The sequence below is a fragment of the Daucus carota genome, chromosome 4 (assembly GCF_001625215.2).
Source record: "Daucus carota subsp. sativus chromosome 4, DH1 v3.0, whole genome shotgun sequence".
NCBI classification, from domain to species: domain Eukaryota; kingdom Viridiplantae; phylum Streptophyta; class Magnoliopsida; order Apiales; family Apiaceae; genus Daucus; species Daucus carota.
In genome coordinates this window covers 36,946,228-36,960,533 of record NC_030384.2, presented here as the reverse complement: position 1 = coordinate 36,960,533, position 14,306 = coordinate 36,946,228, and the positions used below count along the sequence as shown (strand labels likewise).

At 35.6% G+C, this 14,306-nt stretch overlaps 3 protein-coding genes across 4 annotated transcripts; 1 reads left to right on the top strand and 2 right to left on the bottom strand.

The window, feature by feature from the left end:
- Positions 1–164: 164 nt before the first annotated feature.
- LOC108215516 (probable auxin efflux carrier component 1c) lies at positions 165–4,254 on the bottom strand. Its single transcript, XM_017387992.2, has 6 exons — positions 2,785–4,254; positions 2,424–2,667; positions 2,185–2,270; positions 1,116–1,273; positions 608–684; positions 165–503 (listed from the first exon to the last, which is right to left on the bottom strand). The coding sequence occupies exons 1-6, from the start codon at positions 3,965–3,967 to the stop codon at positions 437–439; spliced, it is 1,815 nt and encodes a 604-aa protein (XP_017243481.1). The 5' UTR covers positions 3,968–4,254; the 3' UTR covers positions 165–436.
- A 2,725-nt stretch (positions 4,255–6,979) lies between these two features.
- LOC108216603 (protein C2-DOMAIN ABA-RELATED 4) lies at positions 6,980–9,409 on the bottom strand. The gene is made up of 3 exons (XM_017389408.2): positions 9,009–9,409; positions 8,026–8,121; positions 6,980–7,565 (listed from the first exon to the last, which is right to left on the bottom strand). Exons 1-3 carry the CDS (start codon positions 9,144–9,146, stop codon positions 7,275–7,277), a joined length of 525 nt encoding a protein of 174 aa, XP_017244897.1. The 5' UTR covers positions 9,147–9,409; the 3' UTR covers positions 6,980–7,274.
- Positions 9,410–10,011: 602 nt separating this feature from the next.
- On the top strand, positions 10,012–13,334 carry LOC108217875 (uncharacterized). Of its 2 annotated transcripts, XM_064091798.1 has the most exons (8): positions 10,012–10,456; positions 10,554–10,633; positions 11,107–11,169; positions 11,252–11,353; positions 11,483–11,548; positions 12,343–12,418; positions 12,596–13,104; positions 13,323–13,334. In XM_064091798.1, the coding sequence occupies exons 1-7, from the start codon at positions 10,093–10,095 to the stop codon at positions 13,093–13,095; spliced, it is 1,251 nt and encodes a 416-aa protein (XP_063947868.1). In that variant the 5' UTR covers positions 10,012–10,092; the 3' UTR covers positions 13,096–13,104; positions 13,323–13,334. The 2 variants fall into 2 exon arrangements, with proteins under 2 accessions (XP_063947868.1, XP_017246261.1); XM_017390772.2 differs by lacking the exon at positions 13,323–13,334 and having other exon boundaries at positions 12,596–13,300.
- Positions 13,335–14,306: the final 972 nt, after the last annotated feature.

Sequence of the window (14,306 nt, the reverse complement as noted above, 5' to 3'; positions counted from 1 at the left end):
TAAAAAATCAACCTAACATCTCCTTGTGGATGGACAGGACCATCTCATAAAAAAGATAAAACTTTGCAGAATATAATACCAAAAGTTAGGAGCTTTTACGATAAAATAAGCTTATGGTCAAAAGGGAATATTAGATAGAGGGTGTAACATGAGAAGAGGCATCATCACATCAACACTTATGTTACTTTCATGTAAGCACAAGTTCTAAGAATAATTATTACAAAACCAAAAATATCATTAGAATAAAACCCCCTAACGAATTAACTAAAACATGATTTTACAATTTAACTAAGCAAGAGAGATTTTTCATTTCACACTTGTGCTCCATTTCATAGCCTTTTCTCTTTACTCCTTTGCTCTACACCTTCAATAATTCCTTTTTCTTTTTTTTGCTTTATCAAGTTAGCTGATTAGGATGATAATGATAATCTCTACTTCATAGTCCCAACAAAACATAGTAAGCCAGTGTGATGGGCAGAGCAATTAACATTCCGAATATAACACTGCAATTAAACCAAGCAGATATGTTAGCTCACATTATTCGTTATCAGGTCGAGTGTTCGAAACTTGTCAAAAATACGACGGAACCGGGAAATAGACTACTCACGCGGTGCTGAGAATGTCAGGATGTACATTGTATTCCTTAGCAAAGACAAAGGGGACAATTCCCTGTGGTAGAGCTGCCTGGCATTCCACACATAACAATGTGAGAAAATCATTCAACACAAAACCAACCAAATCTAAGCAAGTACTTAAATGGAATCTTGTGAGATAGTGAAATATGATAAATCCATGTCTGTAGTTGATAGTTCAGGAATATTATGAGGGCCAAATTCAAAAACTGATATTAAAAAAAGATGAGAAGCAGCAACTTTGCAAAAGTTTTCAAACAAGTAATAATAGTTACAGAAGATACCCACTAAGAGTTGTCCTAATGGACATAAACAAGAAAGAAAAAGATGACTGGCCACATATAATACCTTAATAGAAAGCTGACTACTGACTTGTACCAAAAACAGTATATATAATCATATACAGAACTAAAGCATGCAACAATAAAGTGTTTATATATGAGCAATGACATGAAACTATGGGGGGTTTGTGTTTGAGTTAACCTGGACAATGGCAACATGTAAAAGAGTGCCACGGAGACCAACAGCAATGGAAGCAGCTGCCATGACAGCTGGGCCTGTGAGGAATCTGACAGCCATGGCAAAAGTTGCTATAGAATTCCCACATGCTATGATCCTTGGTTGCAATGCCATAAACAGACCTGTCACAAACACAAAAACAACACTCCCTAATCAATTCCTCCACCTTCACCCCACCCACATTCTGTCAGTTTTTATGTTCTCATTTTATCATACACCCTTTCATCATCACCACCACCCCACTTCATCATTCTTACTTCCACTCTACCTTTGTATGTCCACTTCTATATGCAGTAACGGAATCAGGATTAAAAACGACTTAAAATGACTCGCGACTAAATTATAAAGTATAGTTTTTTTATTGATTATTCGGGATTTGCTGGAGTTCAAAGTTAATTTTAAACTTATTTTTTGGGTATGGAATTTGATTTAAGATAAAATGGTTCACTAATTTTGCGACTCAGTCTCGGTAACGCTCTTCCTAGTTCCGTCCCGGTCTACAATGCAATATAATAGTACATCACATGAGAGAGAACTGTAGTATCTTTCAAAGTTAAAACAGCCAGTCTTGTTGCATTAAATTATGAAAATTGTTTTTTTTAAAGCACCAAGTGTTGGTTTATACCATAAAGTCTCACACTTTAGACCTTAATTTGGGTAGGAATCGGCCACATTGAAGATGTGTAGTTGGATGCATAATTACTTAAGAGTAGTAGTAGTAATAAACAAGATTGTGCTTGTGCTTGTTCTTGTTCATGTCAGTGAAGTTAGCTAAGGCCTGACCTCACCATTGTTATAAGACATCATTAAACCAAGAATATGCACCTACCCTATGATGAACCATCATTTAGCATGTTTACAGGTTATCATCATTGATGACAAAGAGTGCTATCTTACTTGAGCTTTAAAATCACTTTGTTTAATCAGATCTACATTTAATAATGTAAAGGCAGAGAGGCAGTGATCTTTATCATAAAAGAGATCTAGCAGCAGAATATAAGATGAGATATGAAAGGATGTGTTTAGTACTGACCTAGACTGAACATGGCCATGCCAAGGCCTGCATCAGACAGTATGGATATAGACTTTGCAATTATGGCAGGCATTTCAACATGCCACCTACAAGATACCATTTCCACAAGCAACTGTTTATTACTACAACCTCAAGAAACCAAAAATAGACTATACATAACTTCAAATATACAGATTTGCTCAAGTTATTTTGTGGATATTGAAAGAGATGGGCTAAAATAATGCAAGTAAATAATTTACCTGAATGAAACTAGAGACCAGATGAGCCCAATCAAGCTAGAGTAAGTGTTGGGGTTCCTGATGAGCTTTCTCCAGACCATGATCAAAATGAGCCTGGTCATCACACTTGTTGGAGGCATGACTTTAGCTTTGTTATCTCCACCTTTCTCACCACCTTCATGCTTGTGCATTTCTCTGTCCCCAAAGCTGAATTCATCTCTCTCCACCATGTATTCTTCTTGATTATCAGCTCTATGACCCTCAACTGAAGTATAAAGATTACAAACATAAGTACATGTTGAAAAATGACCTAAAGCAAGCAAACATACAGAACACAGGACTCACAAGTAATTAGCTAAATTAAGTAATTTCAAAAAATTACCTTTTGCTGGAGAAACAGCTACTCTTACATCTTTAGGTGCAGGTTGGTCTAAAGCTCCATATTCATGGCCTCCAAAAACATCTGACACAGGAGATGCACTAGAACTCCACACAAACATGTGAAGATCTTTAGTGCCTTCCTCTGCCTTGTTATGACCTTGTCCATTAGGCTTCTTGGATGCTGCTGATGTTCCATTTGTCTTGGGAGAAAACATTCCCGGATTGGGAGCCGGGTAATTATGCATGTTACCCGGCTGCCCGTGATGGTGGAACCTGGACTTGTTCCCGTTTCCACCATCATCTTCAAAATTAGATGTCCGAGGAGTAGGCCCCCTCGAGGCATTAAGCCCGTAAACATCAGAAGCACCAAAGTTCGAGTTCCTCCCACCCCCAGCAACCATAGAGTAAAAATCAGTGTGATTGAAACTCGACCCTCGCGGGGTCGGGTTTCTTGAGGACTGCAAAGAATAAATCTCCGCATTAGTCAAATTAGAAGGTCTAGGGGTCGTCGACAACCCCTGGGACCTTCTCGAATAAATATCAGACCTGGAAGCATTAGACTTCCTAACAGTAACATGAAGCTTCCCATCCTCCTTAATCTCAGCCTCAGTCTCCAAAACATGTCTTCCATCCAATGACATGACATCAGAATCCACATGAATGGAAACAATAGAGCCAGCAGTGTCAGGAAACTGTTCAGAAATCAGCATCCTAGCCCCTCTAAACTCAAACAAGAAAAGCATCAAAGTATACCAAATAATACACTGAAGCACAACAATCTGCACCATCAAGCTCCCTGAGAACTCCCCATACATTCCTTTAAGCAGAGGAATGCCCATGACAAGAGTGTTTGGCAGAGTGGACAGTGAAAAAAGTGTAATAGTCCATTCCAAACACCCCCTTCTGCTCACTCTACACCATATAGCTAACACAACAAGCATAATGATCTTTTGAAGTGTATCAGCAGCAATGAACCTGAAGTTCATAGTGTAAGGATTGTTGGAAGAAATGAAGTGAAATGAAAGAAGAGGGACTGCAAACAGAGCAACAAAACGGTTGATCCCTGAACATTGGTCAGGAGAGAATATCTTCCACCATTTCACAGAGCCATAAGCTAAAATCATGGCTACATAGAGTGGAACAACTGCAGTCATCACATGGTAAAAATCTGAAAGATTGATCATGTTTGCTCAATAACAAGCAAGAAGTGATCTTTTTGGCAAATATATCAACAAGAGTAGATTTCTTGAAGAGGGTCTTGTGGAAAAGAGAGAAATGTTATGAAGTTGAAGAGCAAGTGAGATTACTGATGAGCAAAGTGTGTTTGTAGTTTTCAGAGTCTCCAGAACACAAAGTAGAAAAGGCTGTTAAAAAGTGTTCAATTTATGTACTAGTATACACATTTTTTAATAGTAAATATTTTTGAAGTATGTTTTAATTATTAAATTAATTTTGGGGTTTGGTTTATGCCATTTGTTCTGAGCTATGTTTGGATATGAATGAGACATGGGCATGAGTGACGGAAACAAAATTTTGCTAAAGTTATTTGGTTGGAGGTGGTGCATTTACAAGTTTTATACTCGTTTAGGGGCTCTTACTATTTTTCCCTTTGATTCTTTTCTTCTTCTATTCCCTTTAAATAAGTTTGGTTTTAAGAACATAAATATTAAAAATTCATTTTCAGTAGAGTGCAGAGCTACGTTATCTCGACTCTTCATTTTTTTTCTCACGTACTCATGTCTGACATTTGACACTCGGACATGGATATGTACACTCCGACACTTATTTTAGGTCAAAACCATATAAAATTTTCAAATTATTGCCGAGTCGGGGTAACTAGGTGCAGAGTGCATAGATAGTTTATATATAATAATCGAACATAACCAATTTCTTTGACAATAATGTTAACTACTAATTGTTTGTATTGCCAAAATTATACATGCTTTTCTCTTGGGAAAAAGATAATCATATTCTTGAGTGAAAATGTGTTGTCCCTGTGCTAATAAATAGAAGATATTATGTTTAGTTTTCTTGTGAAAGCTGAATACAACACAATTCTTGATAATTGCTTTTGGTTTTAGTTATATAATAGTATCTATTTTTATACAGTATAATTACTGCATAAAAATCTTAATTTATTTTTGTTTGAGCCAATGAAGCTCTTAAAGTGAGCATGTTCTCCTTTTATTTTTGCTGTAGGATTCCCCTTTTAGCTCGTGGGCTATTGATGGGCTATGGTTGTTCTTATGTGCTAATCATTCATTCATTCTTTTCAGATTTTTTCTCCCGGTACAAGATTATATAAAAAAATCAGACTATGTTCAATTTAATTTCAATGATTCAAAATTCATGAAATGTAAAAGAACGAATGTTGTGGAATCACCTTTAGAAGTTTGATGGCACACAAGCAGTTTATGTACAAAAAAACGTTACCTTGTTTCAACATCTTTTCATTTCATTAAAGTCCATATTAGTCAAAAAAAAAAAAAAGTCCCTTTAATTAAAGCTATTTACACTATACTTCAACACACAATTTCAAGATACAACTTTTTGAACCCAAAAAGATATACTTCATCAAGGCACTAGTCTCCCTTCAAAATTCATTTTCTCACTGGCTTTACATAACACAATTAAAATTATCGCGAGATTTGAATCCGGTAAATGAGAATCGGAACGAGATTTCAATACTAATATTAAATGATATGGGCCATATTTGGAAGTTAGAGGTTTGGGCAGAAAATAGAGGTTTGAGGTGGTTTAGAGGTTTGATCACTACAATCCGTTAATTTTAATGTTTGGTAATTAGCGGATTGGAATAGAGGTTTGAGCCCAAAAAACTAATTTTGAAAAAGCTACTTTGAGAAGTTTTTTGGGTTAGAGGTTTTGGTTTATATCAGAAACAGTTAATCAATCAGCTATTTACCAAACAGTTTTACGAGAAACAACTAATCCAATCCGCTAGTCAAAACATCTAACTCAATCAGCTAGTCAAAACATCTAATTCAATTCGCTAACAGTTAATCGTTAACTTCCAAACAGGGCCATGATCAATATTCATACAGCGCTGCCCTGGGTAAGGTAAGTATATTAGTGTCATAGGAGTGCTGAAAACACAGGGAAGCATGCATTGAAAGAAATGATGGAAAAACACATGGTAAAAGTGAAAGAAGGAAAAAAATGAGTACTCTTACTATAATTAAAGACAAGGCAAAGACTGGCGTGTCGGTGTTATAGGCCTCTTGGAATTCCAAAATTCCCAAACACCATGTTTATATTTCACGCTTTGCCATATATTTTTATGACCAGATGTTTCAACTTTTATCTTCTCAAAATTCATCGGCTCTTCATTTGCTTACACTTAGTTGTTTATTCTGCCAACCACCTTTCGTGTCTTATCCTTCGCCATTTCCTCAGCTTATTTAGTATATTCCACACTCCACAGTCACCGCATTGATTTCAAGACTCAAATTCAAATACAGACAGGATTTTGAAACAACCGGGATAAATTTAACCGATATTGAATTTAAGTTTGTGTTTTAGAGATCAGTGTCAGGATTTTGAAACAATCAGGATAAATTTAACTGATATTGAATTTAAGTTTGTGTTTTAGAGATCAGTTCCGACCTGTTTCCGAGCGACTGGTGAAAAGTAAATGGCATCCTGTGTGTCCTCTTGCTCTCAAGGATTTGCGTGCTGTTAGTATAAAAATAAAAAGGAGATGCATGGCCACCATTCGTGGTATCACATCTTTAATATCCACACGGGATGTTGAAGCATCGGAGAAGCCAAAACTCTTGTCCGCTTGCTTTTAGACACTAATTTCTCACCATATATTACACACACACACAACAAGATGCAATGTGTAGGAGATTAAACAATGTGTTGGATTACGAAGAGTGCCTCAAGAAATTTGATGTGGACATTCATGGTGTCAGGATATTATTTCAGTGTGCGCGCACGTCTAGTTCTTTGTCACTTGCTGGTTTTATTCAAATCGTATCTGCTCATACTTATCTCTGATTTAAATTCACTGAGTCCAATTTCGAGAATTGCCCAAAGCTTAGATTAAACATTAAGAAATTGCATCTTAATATTGCTCAAGTTCTTGTATATCTCTGAAGAATTCTTTTTTCTAAAGGAGGACAAAGTAAATTCTAGGACTGTGGATTATAAAAATTTAAGGGAGATGGACCAGATGGGGAAAAGCACGGATCAGTTAAAACACACAACAAGATATATATAATCCGAGTCAAAATGTGCTGTCAAGACAGATTTAGCAGACATAAGACCTCATAACTTACAAAATTCCCAGTGCATATAATTAGAGCAGCATCCAAATGTTCATATGGTAAACCAATAACCTCATATGCACGGGAAATGGTGAGCATGTCATATACTGCTGAGGATGATTGCCGAATTAGATCTGATACGAGCAGAAGTCCTTGACAAAGCCTCCCGGGAACATCAAGCAACAAGATCAGCTGTACTAATTTATATACCTTTGGAGCCAGGAAGATCAATCCAATGCAATTCAAGTTCAACTTCACCACATTCAACATCATTTAATCTTAGGCACAGTTCCTGGATGAAACGACCATTCCTATAGATCACATGGCTCTCCTCAACCAGGCAGTTCAGCCTGCTTGGATGTACAGTTGTAATAACAGTACCATTGGGGACAGATCCCACTTCAACTTTTAGTGCCTCTATAAATTCCTTTATGCTGAATTCTGCTTCTCCCATTTTGTCATCCAGGCTAAAAGTGTCGTGATCGTACACGGTCTACATGTACCAGCATATTCAATATAAGAACTCAATTTTAACTAAGGATGATAACATTTCCTTAAATTATTATGCCGACTAATGTCTACCATATAGGAATGCAATCTGCTGATATGAGATAACTAAAGGTGTAAAATGAGACCACAGATTACTGAGCATATCATCTAAATGAAAAATCGCACTCACAGAGACATATTGGACGAATGGTAAAAAACACTTTATAAGTTAAACTGATCGCTCTTTTATTTGTTCCCTGATATAAAAAGTCCTCAACTTGCTTTCTGATGTTGTAAACTAGTTCCATAAAACAATTTGCAAAGAACATCTTTCTAAGATTCGCATGTTGATAAACATGATATACTTTTTAAATACTGATGAACAATTTCACCTACTTAAATCATCAGAGCTAGTCCTTCAGTCTTTATCTTGTATTGGCCAAAAAAGTGGAAAAGAAACTTACTAGCTTGATCGGGACATCAGGGTCTTGCACAGAAAGAGTTAAATCTTCATTCCACTCAGGATTAACGTCCTTCTTAATGACACGTGTCTTCAGCTTCTGCATCGTCCACATTTTTAGATGAGATACCATCGAGAAATGAAGATATTAAAAAAATTTCGACTAAAATGTTACCCAATGATTTTACGGCATTTTACGGCATTGAACAGAAAATAAATTAGAAAATTATAATATGTTAATATATTCAATATTTCAAAATCATAATCTTTTCGAGGAAAGAAAAGCTTGAATAATTTAGTTAGCTTGCTTAAATCCATGATCATTATAACATGAGAAACGTGGTATTTCATTGATCATTCTACCCCAGCATACAGATGACAATAAGAGTTATTTACTGCATAGTGAGTTATATTTGTATATGAATATGACAAACATGTGTCGAGCCAAATCAACTCTTCTAACATGTTAATGTATAACAAAAACATAGGACATGAATTTGTGACAAATTGCCAGCAAAAGTTGTCCACAACAGCGGTAAATCAGACAAGTAAAATTCCACACCCTTAAAGAGACATCCCTATGTTTCTAACCTCGAGAAAAATAACAAACCAGAAGATGTATTTCCATTTTAAAGAGAACAATAACTGCAATTACCTCTAACAAGAGAAAAGAAGGAAAAATTCCCTTTTTCGAATAACAAAATTTGTTTAGCACTTTTATACCTTTAAAAAATAAAAATTAATTTAGCCCCCCGAAATTATTATAATTGGTACTACTATTTTTAAGTTATATGTAATGAATCCGAATGATGTCAACGTTAATGAATTATATTAGTTATGCCTCCGAGGGAGCAAATTCACAACTTCCCTAAGATGCCACAAATCAACATATATCAAAGGCTAAACAGTAGACTAACAAAATTCATAAGCAACGAATTCACTTAAGCAAAAATAAAAAGACAGGATAACAAAAGAATAGAAGCATACTTGTCGACCCATCCTAACGACAATATAAGGGTCACTGGTATTAAGATCACGAACAGCAAGATTGACACCCCTTTTAATCCTAATTCTCAAAAGACCCATTAGGTTAGCCATGAGTGATGATCCTGCTGCCATATTCATATGTCTCCGAATTATATATATGTGATTGTGTGTGTGTAGAAAGTAGAATAATAAAAGATTGCCGCCCTCCGATTCTAAATAAGAAAGGCAGGGGGTAAAATTAATTGGAAAAAAGAAAAAAGATGATGAAAGCTCAGTTATAGAAGGTTTGTGGGGAAGGAAATGATGATCGTCTCAGAAGGATTATCGAAGATTGTGGTTCTTTCTGCTCTTCCTATTTTTGGGGAATTTATTGGAGTAATTAGAAACAACGATTTGCAAGGGAATTGTTTGGTGGCCACATACCTTGTCTTTAAATTTGTCATTTCGTTTAATTTTATCTTTCAAGTGCATCATTAAAATTTTCTGAGAAAATAAATTATTTTTATTTTTATTTTTATATTTTAATAACTCATGAATCATTAATAAATCAAAATTATTTAAAAATACATTTTAACTTTTAAGTCACTGGATCATGTTAAGGTAAATCTTGACTGAATTAAATTTTTTTAAGCATTTTTTAATTGAAATTATCCATAAATTATTTTTTTATCATAAAAAATTAAATTTATCCAAACAAATATTTTAAACTTGAAAATTTTAATTTCAGTCAAACTGCCTCATATTTCAGAAGTTTCATGTCCCCATTTTATAATAAAAAAATAAGTAATACTTAAACAATTATGTTATATACATGATTGAATTTTAGAATATTTATATATATATATATATAATTCTAATTTTTTTGGAGAACAGTTATTGACAATATCCACGTATATTTTTAATCTTATCTGTAAATTAAAATTTAATAATAAATGTAATTTAATCAACCTAACAAATACAATTTGGGAAGCCTATTAGGGCATTCATTGTTCGATTATCGATACACAGTAGTGGCGCCAAACAAGGTGTTGTTCAAACAAACACTATTCATCATTTCAGCGAAGAAGCAAGTCGAGTCACAAGTATGGAGGAGAATTGGGAATCACTCGATGTGGATGACTCAGATCTCCCTTCTCTAATCCTCCGTCCTTGCTCCAATTCCAACAAACACAATCACAATCACATCTCTCAACCACAACAGCAGCATCATCAACAACAACCACAGCGAACTCCACCGCTAATTTCGCCGCGCTTAATCCCCGGTCCAGCCGGAAAAATACAAGCCGCGATGAACCGGAAAAGACTTCACCACTCCGATTCACCGCTTCTTCCTACTCAGGACTTTCTTCTCAAGGCGGCGCAATGCTCCGATCTCTCGTTTCAGGATGATGATGATTTTAAAGCGGATGCCTGGCTTCGTGCGCTTCGTTTTCTCGGAAACGCCCAAAGTAACCTCTCTGTTTCTTTTTCTTCTTTTTGCGTGTGTGTGTAATTACAGCGAATTGTTTCATATATGTATGCTGAAATGTGTGAGAATTGTTTCAGGCACTACGAAGGATTTTGTTCTTCAAACCACGCCTTTGTCTCGTGTCGGTAGCAGTTTGCCTGATGGCATTGTTAATCAGGTATCAGCAAGTCCGCAACTATCCCCCGAGTATCCGTATTGTTTTGTTGATGGACACTATTGCAATTATCTGTGTATGTTGACTTGCAGCTTTGTGTGTAATTAGTAATAATAATTACAATAATGATTCATGGATGTTATTTATTTGCCCTTTCAAAGGAGGATTGTGTTCTTTGATGCACAACATTAGTTATGTTGTATTATAAATGAGTTAGGACCATATGTACCTGCCATGCCTCCTGTGGCGGTTACTAAGTTTGGATGTGCCGAGCTGGATGACTTCATTTTTGGGATAATCAGGCTGTTTGTTTTGTATGCAATTATGCAAGCAATCAATAGTCTGTAAGGTGTAAGCATGATGTTTTACATGCGTGTATTTGTATGTTGTTACATCTGGTGTGTGATTGCCTGATTGGTACATGTTCTTAATTGTGTTACTTTAAATGATTGTTTTCTTGATTCTGTTACGCTTAGGTTGTTGCCATTATCAATTCTTGCACACCAAATGGTCTTGGTGATATGACGGTCACGCTGAAGGTATCTGTACAGAGATATTGTTAATTACTCACGGAGCAAGCGGTTATCCTTGCTGTATTTTAACTGGACTGTTTATGTAAAGGACACTACAGGTTTAATTGATGCTACCATCCACCGTAAAGTACTGACTGAGAGTGAATTTGCAAAAGACATATCTGTGAAAGCAGCTATCATTCTTAAGAAGGTATTTATACTCTATAACACAGATGGCAAAATAAATTGTCAGCCCGATCTGAACTCTTTCTTAGTATTAATGTTGTCTGAAATTGATTAGTGAAGACACTGTTATTAGACACGGAAATTGTGATTACAGGTTTCTATATTTGCACCTTCATCAAAAACTGTCTATCTCAACATCACAAGGAGCAATGTGGTGAAGGTGCGTATTCTTTTAGTCTGTTCACCTAAGTATACAATGGATATATGGATATGGTATTATAATACCATCAGCACATTCATTTGTTGCATATAACATATATGTATTCCTGATTTTAACAGTTTGTGTTTATATAAACTATTGTGTATAAAACCTTCATCCTTACTTTTCCTCCTTTTAGTTTTCTTGCTTTGCCTTTTGACACAACTGCTGAGTATTGGCAGCCACGGCCAGCCACCTTTACGACTTGGTAGACTAGAACTGATTCGTGAAATCTATTCATCTGCTAAATAAAAGAGAAAACATAATGAAAGACTAGAATACATCCTAGTACAACTAGAAACTAAGGTCATAAACTTCATATTATTCACCTTGAGTACGTGAGTGCAACCCCTGACAATGTATATTGGTATGGACTCTCCTTTTTGGGATAAAACTTGCTGATAACTAAAATATATCTAAAATTTTGTCTGGTGACTAGCCTAACAACTGGACATGTATTCATGTTGGATACTTTCAACCGATCCCACTTCACACAGGTCTGACTTATACAGAGTGGAATTATAAAATTGTTTCTCCCCAGGAGTGTAGCGGAACACGAAGAATAACAAGAAAATATCTTTACACACTAAGGTTTTGGAAACTTAATCAACTTTAGTTCATGACATATGTGTCTGCAATTTTTTGAGGTGATTCATTGAGGCTGTATTCTAATCGTCAGTAATTTAGGGGTGTCAAATTTTCGGACTGCTTACGATCTGGCTGTGCCTTTTGTGACACAAGTTTGCTATCTGCAGGTGTTTCATAAGGATGTTACACCGGCATCGGGCAATACAAATGTTGTTGCACCTAGAGTAACATATCTTCCTCCAGGTATTTAGGAAGCTTGTCAACATTTGACAAATTAACTTTTATTATAACCTTCTTTTCCACAGTATCCTATAGTCATGCGTCATTCTATTTTTTTTAACGATGACTACGATGCCTGTTCTTTAAATAATTTTTTTTTATATATCTAGTAACTGAAATGCATACCTGTCACCTAATTAGATATCAGTAAAAAATCACGAGTGCTGGAAGACGAATTGGCACAGGAGCATGGGCGAACCAAAGAAATTATGCATGAGGTCTGTCAAGTAGCTACTGGTGGTCGAAACTGGCTTCTTGATAATCAAAAGAAAAATGGATCATTGTTACCGGAAAGTGGCAGTGATGAATTTGGCAGAGTCAAAAATACTAGTACACAGAACAAAGCCTTTTGGGCTAGGGAGTGTAGTGCTACCACTGAAATATACGAGAAAGCTGGTGCTGATGTTGCCGGTGATAACCATATGACTTTGGATAGCAATGAGAAGAGACCAAAAGTTAATAATTTGTCAGAGGGACACAAAAACAGTGTTTTTGTAGGGAACTTGAACATGGACCATGGTGATGAAACTCAGCAAACAGACAAAGCTGTGAAGCAAAGTTGTATTTCAAAAGTTTCCCTTCCGCAGTGGACAGATGAACAGCTACTTGAGCTGTTTGAAGATGATGAACCTCTCTTCTGAGTTCACCTGGTAACGGGGTTTATTTTTTTTTTGACGGATGGTAACAGAAAATTTTGAGTGTAAAGATTAGTAGGAATCACGTAGACTGTCATTTCTGTACAGTTTCATTTGATATTATTTTTAGTTTGATAACAAGTTAAGATCATTCTTAAAGTAGACAAAGTACAACTTTGGTCTCCATATTTTCTTTCTGCATAACCATCAACTTGGTGTTAGTTTTTTTTAAGCTTTACCGCTTTAAGTTCAATTTCAGATGGTTAAGTTGTGCCAGGTGATGTTACTTGGTAGCTCGGGTGATTAATTCAGCAAAAAGTACTAATGAAATATATAATAGTTAATTCCGTCCCACTCATTTCTGTATAAATTTTTTATATTGTTTGATGCATCTGTGTTCGAAGGACAACCATCTTTTTCCATCGGAATGGTTCTTAGGAACGAGAAGGGAGAGTTTATTGCTGGGATGAATAAATGCTTGGCTGGTAGCTGCTCAGTTCTGGAAGCAGAAGCTACGGGGGTGCAGGAAGCTATAGACTGGGTTGATAGGTTTGCTGTAAGTCAGGTTGTTGTGGAAAGTGATTCGCTTAGTGTGGTTAATGCAATTCAGAAACACATCAGCTACCATTCTGAAGTTGGCAAAACATTCTTCTGTCGTGCAGGCTCAAATTGTAGCAGAGGACTGGTTTGGTTATTAAACATGTTTGAAAACGAGCAAATAGGGTAGACCATTTAACGGCTAGGATTCCTTGCTTGGTAGGAACTGTTAATCTGTTTATGTCTCCTCCGGATTGTTTGTTGGAGGCCTTATGGCTAATGGCATGATTCTTGTTCTTCGTAATGGAACTTTATTTTCAAAAAAAATGTTTAGGATTTACCAGGTAATAATATACTTCTCCGTCCCCAGATTTGGAGTATATTATTTATTAGATAATAATTCACTACCTCCATCCCCACATTCGGGGGCAAGGAGATTCAAGAAATGAATAAGATAATAAAGAAAAAGGAAGAAAAGTTAGTGGAGTAATGACATCGATTTATAAATAATATATAAAATAAGTATAATGAAAAAAATTGGTGAATGTAGTTAAATTTTGTATTATAAAATTTTATCATTTTTGGCAAGATTTAGAATATAAAAAACCAAAAGGAAGATAAAAGTTACTGTATAAAATTTTATCACTTTAATAAATTTTAAAATATAAAGAATCGAAAAA